Genomic DNA, 6,500 nt, shown 5'->3' with positions numbered 1-6,500 from the left:
CAAAGCAAACAAGATCTCTATGGCAGCGTCACACCCACATACCTGCTTAGCGACGTCGCTGGAGACACCGAACAATCTCTCCTTTAAGGGGGAGGTTCGTGCGGTGGTGTCACAGCGGCGTCACTAAGCGGCCGCCCAATAGCAGTGGAGGGGCGGAGATGAGCGGCCGGAACATGCCGCTCACCTGCTTCCTTCCTCATTGCCGGTGGACGCAGGTAAGGAGATGTTCGTCGTTCCTGCGGTGTCACACATAGCGATGTGTGATGCCGCAGGAACGACGAACAACCAGCGGCATGCACCACCAACGATATTATGAAAAGGAACGACGTGTCAACGATCAACGATTTTTGATGTTTTTGCGATCGTTGATCGTCGCTCCTTTTAGTCCCACACAACGATATCACTAATGGTGCCGGATGTGCGTCATGAACACCGTGACCCCGACGATATATCGTTAGCGATATCGTTGTGTGTAAAGTACCCTTAAGGCCTGTTTCACACATCAGTGATTCTGGTACGTATGTGACAGTATTTATATGTACCAGAATCACGGACATACGCAGACCCATTCTCCGTGTCTCCACGCGGCGTACACACGTTTCCGTGTGCTCCGCACGGAGACATGTCCATTTTTTTCTGGTATTACTGATGTCCCACAGACCGCACTATGGTGTGATCCATGAAACATTTACCAGAAAAACACGGACATAGAAAATAAAAAGCATTTTATACTCACCTTCTCCAGCGCTGCATCTCTCCGGCCTCTGCTCTCTGCTACTTCCGAGCTGGAACAAAATTTCTCACGAAAAATGTAATACAAGGAGAGCTCAAAACTGGTTCACAGACTAAAAACTCCTTAATATAAAAAATATCAATTTTATTAACAAAAGCATTTAAAAACACTTCCACATTATATAGAAAATATTAATTGGTGCCATACAAAGATTCCAACATATATCCCCCTTATTATTCTAGTCCTATGTGTTACCCCAATTAAGGAGCAAGAACAAATGTCAGTAAGGCGCAGTATACAAGTATATCCCTAAACAGTCCAATAGTCAAGGGTCCTACAGTCAAGATCCCTAAAAGCAGCACTTTTTTTTACCCTAAATTAGCCGGTTCTGCACTGAGATATAATTCTGTATATACTGCCACTTCCTATATTAGTGAGGAGGCTGTCAACCTTCTACCCCTAATCGACCCGACGCGTTTCCCCTTCAAATAGAAGGTTCTTCAGGGGTCATCAAAAAGTAGTATAGAGAAATACAATCCACATGGAGACAGCGTTCCATGTGGATTTTGCAGAGGCTGGGCACGCTCTGAACAACACAGGGAGCCCCAACTACATGCTGGTATATAGTTTTAAACTTATTTGGACCAGGACATGCCAATTGCAACCTGAGGGGACTCTAGTCCATTTATCTACACGGACACTGAAAAGGAAAAAGCTTGCTGAAGGGGAATTATGAATGGGCATGTTTTTAATAGGTGACATCATCATTCACCTTGAAAATACAGCCTTGTCCCGAATGAGATGACAAAAATTGGTAAAATATTTCTATAACGGGAATTCTCTGTTCGGTAATATCCACGCTAATATTTTGTGGAACTCTGTGTTACCTGGCAATTCTTGAAGACTAAAGATACGACAGCACCAGAGGAGACTATAATAGTCATATGTACAATCTGAAGATCATTTGTTTGATGTACTCTGTTTGGGGAGATTGCAAAAACTATGTCTGTATTCACTGTATGATTGGAGGATAATGTATAAATTAATTGTATTTCTCTATACTACTTTTTGATGACCCCTGAAGAACCTTCTATTTGAAGGGGAAACGCGTCGGGTCGATTAGGGGTAGAAGGTTGACAGCCTCCTCACTAATATAGGAAGTGGCAGTATATACAGAATTATATCTCAGTGCAGAACCGACTAATTTAGGGTAAAAAAAGTGCTGCTTTTAGGGATCTTGACTGTAGGACCCTTGACTATTGGACTGTTTAGGGATATACTTGTATACTGCGCCTTACTGACATTTGTTCTTGCTCCTTAATTGGGGTAACACATAGGACTAGAATAATAAGGGGGATATATGTTGGAATCTTTGTATGGCACCAATTAATATTTTCTATATAATGTGGAAGTGTTTTTAAATGCTTTTGTTAATAAAATTGATATTTTTTATATTAAGGAGTTTTTAGTCTGTGAACCTACTTCCGAGCTGGCTCGATATGGTCATGAATATGCATTTATACACGACACCGCGACCTGGAAGTAGCTGTAGCGGCGGCCGGATACACAGAAGAGCCGAAGAGTTCAGCACCACGGACAGCAGGAGCAGGGACAGGTGAGTTTATATGGATGACGTATCACGGATTGCACATGGACAACCCATGTGTGCTGTGAATCACAACACATGGAGGGACATATGCGTTTTTAACACGTTAGTGAAAAGTCTTTGTTTTTCACTGACGTGAAACAGGTCTAATACAGAGTGAGTTGCCACCTTCAATTGTATACCCTTTCAACTAAAGGCTATTTTCATACAGGGCTTTTTTGGTAAGTTGTTTTCCTGACCAAAACCTGATCTTGTGACAGGAAATCTCCTTTGCGTCATCTTCGTTTTTGTTGCGTTTTTTTAGTGGTGTTTTTGGTGCCTTTTTGATGCGTTTTTTCTACAAAATGGCTTGTATGAATGAGAAAACGTTACAAAAATGCTGCAAAGAATTGACATGCTCATTCTTTGAAATCTGCAGCAAAAACGCAGGTATTTGACAAAACAGTCAGGAAAAAAATCTGCAGGGGTGTGTGTGTGTGTGCATGAGATTTCAGAAATCTCATAGACTTTGCTGGGATTGTAAAATGCAGCTTTTTATTAGCATGGATTTGTATAACACCAAGGCAAATCTGCAGCTAAACAACGCAGCAAAAACTTACCAAGAAAAACCCTGTGTGAACATAGCCTAAGGCTGTTTTAAATTAGTGTTGGATCTTACCTACCCTTTAAGTTTGCTTGTTTTTAGCCCGGGAGAGACATGTTTGATAACTATTAGGTTTAGGGTTCTACCAGATAGAGGTTGCCTTATCATGGCGGGTAAGCATACACAGATTGGACCGTTTGTACTCTAAAGGTACCGTCACACATAACGAGATCGCTAGCGAGATCGCTGCTGAGTCAACGTTTGATGACGCAGTAGCGATCCCGTTAGCGATCTCGTTATGTGTGACACCTACCAGCGATCAGGCCCCTGCTGTGAGATCTCTAGTCGTTTCAGAATGGTCCAGGCCATTTTCTTCAAAGGCGATGTCCTGCTGGGCAGGACGCATCGCTGTGTTTGACACTGTGTGACAGGGTCCCAGTGACTGCTGAGATCGTTATACAGGTCGCTACTGCGACCTGTATTGTTCCTGCATCGCTGGTAAGATCTGACTGTGTGGCATCTCACCTGCGATCTCCCAGCGACTTACCTGCGATCCTTATCAGGTCAGATCGTTTTTGGGATCGCTGGTAAGACGTTGTGTGTGACTGGGCCTTAAAGGATGCATTATACGCTGCGACATTGCTAACGATATATCGTCGGGGTCACGACGTTAGTGACGCACATCTGGCATCGTGTGACACCAAGGAGCGACGATCAACGAGCGCAAAAACGTGAAAAATCGTTGCTCGTTGACACGTTGCTCCTTTTCCAAATATCGTTGCTGCTGCAGGTACGATGTTGTCCGTCGCTCCTGCGGCATCACACATCGCTGTGTGTGACACCGCAGGAATAACGAAGATCTCCTTACCTGCGTCCACCGGCAATGCGGAAGGATGGAGGTGGGCGGCATATTCCGGCCGCTCATCTCCGCCCCTCCTCTGCTAGTGGACGGCTGCCGTGTGACGTCGCTGTGACGCCGCACAAACCGCCCCCTTAGAAAGGAGGCGGATCGCCGGCCAGAACGACGTCGCAGGGAAGGTAAATCCATGTGACGGGCGTTAGCGATATTGTGCGTCACGGGCAGCGATTTGCCCGTTTCGCAAAACCGACTGGGGCGGGTACGCTCGCTAGCGATATCGGTACCGATATCGCAGCGTGTAAAGTGCCCTTAAGAACCTTCGCATTATAAGTATATCCAACATAGCAGTAATGCAGTTTTAATTCCACATATTCAATTTTGCATACAGTGTGCTGCTGTATTCTTTTGTTTGTATTTATCCGTCCATCTATCTCTCTCTATCTATCTATCCATCTATTTATCTATCTATCTATCTATCAAACAACCCATTATATTACTGACTTACTCTATTTGTCAATAAGCATTGGAATGTATCTTTGGATTTCAATGACCTGTCAAGAAACACCTAATCTTGTGATTCTGAGGTCACACAACCCTTTGTGCATGCTCACCTCTGTCGTTCACAGCACACAATCCATTATCATGTATATATAAGCCAATAATAATGTTCAGTTACCTATAGAAGTGAAAGTCACAATTTATTAAAAATAGACTCTGTATAAGTTATGATTGACAGCTCATTTTGCAACTTATATAACAACATTAGTGCATAAATAGGTAGATGGAGATGAAAAATATGATAATACAACATAGTAACATTGCAAGTTCCGTATATGTGACATAGTGTTGGTTTTGCGCACAGTATATATAAGAATTCCTCTGGTCCCCATGTCCATTAGGTATTTAGTGGCTCCATCTTAGCGCTGAGTCACAAATCGCAGTCGCTGAGTGTACACTAAGTCTGCAATGTAAAGTAGTAGGTTGATATGAGTGAAAATGGTGACGACCAGTTGACTGTCCCATGGGCATCGTCCCCAAGAGCAGCGTGATGGTCTTGTTGGTGACCCATATTTTGTATCGAAGCAGAATACGGGCCAGATGACAGAAGCACTTAGGTACATCAGTATTGCCACCACTGTATATATGACCACAAAGCGTTCAAATGGGCAACGTAATGTGACTGCCCGTCCAGTAATATTGAGCACTATCACCACCACAGTTACCACAAAGCAGAAGCTGTACACAGCCACACACCACTGAGTGGCTACATATTTCCTATACTGACTTTCTGTTGCAAGAGCTCCAAATATTATGCATGCAACAAAGGCTTGGACAACCTTCAACAGCCCAGCCGCTGTTGCCATATAGCTACAGGGCATGCCAGGCCTGGCACGTGTCAGGAACACCTCCACGGCATAGACCAGGAACAAAAGCCCGGCACAGATGCTGACAGCCAATCGGTGGTTTCTTGTAAGGCAGTCGGGTGTACAGTTCAGAGTGACGAAGTACAGGGGGTAGATGACAGAGGCCGTGAGGGTCATAAGGGCTGCCAGCATGGCAAAGGCCGCAGTAAAGTTACCCCAGGAAAAGTTTCGCAGGCAGGACTGGAGTCGAGTCAGGTCACATACAACAATAAGCGCAGTGACAGCAAAACAGAAGCTCCAAACAAAGACGCAGAAGGTTCCATAAGCAGCACTGAATCCAGCTCTGTGGAGAACAAGGCTGAAGGTGGTACATCCAAAAAGAAGCTGCAAAATGCGGACAATCCCCACTTTAGACCACAGAGCTTGCACGTTTAGATAAGGCCCTCCAGAGTTATCCATGTTTAGAGATGGTGGGAGACCAGCTGTAGAGTCAACTGCAGAAGCTACAAACCAGCGTCCCAGCTCATGCAGTCAGTAGTCCTCTGACTCTTCTTTCTTCCTCTGTAATAAGTATCTGATACAGCAGAGACCCTTGGAGAGACAAGCACGTCCTGGGTATAAATAGGAGGCAGTATTTATAGTCCTGGACCAAGTTCAGCTCTGATGGGATGAGATGGTTTTACTTACTGACAAGCATTCCAGAGGTCCACCTGTCGGTGCTCACAAATACTAAAGCTGGGCAATGAGATATATGCTGCCAGTAACGCACTCATAGAATCACAATGGCAATTACCTCTTAATTAAGTTTTTTTTAATAACCCCTTTAAGACCCAGTAAGCTTTGGTCTTGAGGCTATGAACTGTTTTGGGGATTTCTCCTCTTTGCATTCTGGATGTCAGAACTTGAATGCTCTTTTCAGTGCAGCTGTATGAGGCTTTATATTTTTATCGGATGAGTTGCTCAATGCCATGCTTCTGTTACATACATTAGCATTTCATTTATATAATTTATAAAAAGCATTATAGGCGTCGGACCATCTCTTTAATTTTTATTTTGGCAAAATGCAAATAAAATATTGGTGATATTGAATTGTTTCTTTCAGTCACTATAGAAATGATCATAAGGCATATGTTTTTTATATTGTAACCATGTCTATTAAAGGGGTATTCCCTTCTCCAAAATCCTATCCCAATATGTAGTAGGTGTAATAATAAGAATATTAGCAAATACCTTCTATCGGAAATGTAATAGGTTCTCCTGATATACTCATGTCTCTTACCTCATGTGCAGGGCATGACCACAAGCAACTAACTGTCACTATATGAGTGGATGTAACCATGGAAAACCTAAGCTGC

The 6,500-nt window shown here is 43.6% G+C and overlaps 1 protein-coding gene across 1 annotated transcript; it reads right to left on the bottom strand.

Moving 5' to 3' along the window:
* Positions 1 to 4,498: 4,498 nt before the first annotated feature.
* Positions 4,499 to 5,699, bottom strand: MYADML2 (myeloid associated differentiation marker like 2). Its single transcript, XM_075347442.1, has one exon. It carries the CDS (start codon positions 5,602 to 5,604, stop codon positions 4,699 to 4,701), a length of 906 nt encoding a protein of 301 aa, XP_075203557.1. The 5' UTR covers positions 5,605 to 5,699; the 3' UTR covers positions 4,499 to 4,698.
* Between the last annotated feature and the right edge of the window lie 801 nt (positions 5,700 to 6,500).

Source organism: Anomaloglossus baeobatrachus, chromosome 5, assembly GCF_048569485.1.
Source record: "Anomaloglossus baeobatrachus isolate aAnoBae1 chromosome 5, aAnoBae1.hap1, whole genome shotgun sequence".
NCBI lineage: Eukaryota > Metazoa > Chordata > Amphibia > Anura > Aromobatidae > Anomaloglossus > Anomaloglossus baeobatrachus.
Note: the sequence above shows the minus strand (reverse complement) of the source record. Positions and strands in the feature narration are given on the sequence as shown.

Bases quoted from the DNA above. Each gene is read 5' to 3' on its own strand.
- MYADML2 (XM_075347442.1), bottom strand. From the start codon at position 5,604: ATGGATAACTCTGGAGGGCCTTATCTAAACGTGCAAGCTCTGTGGTCT.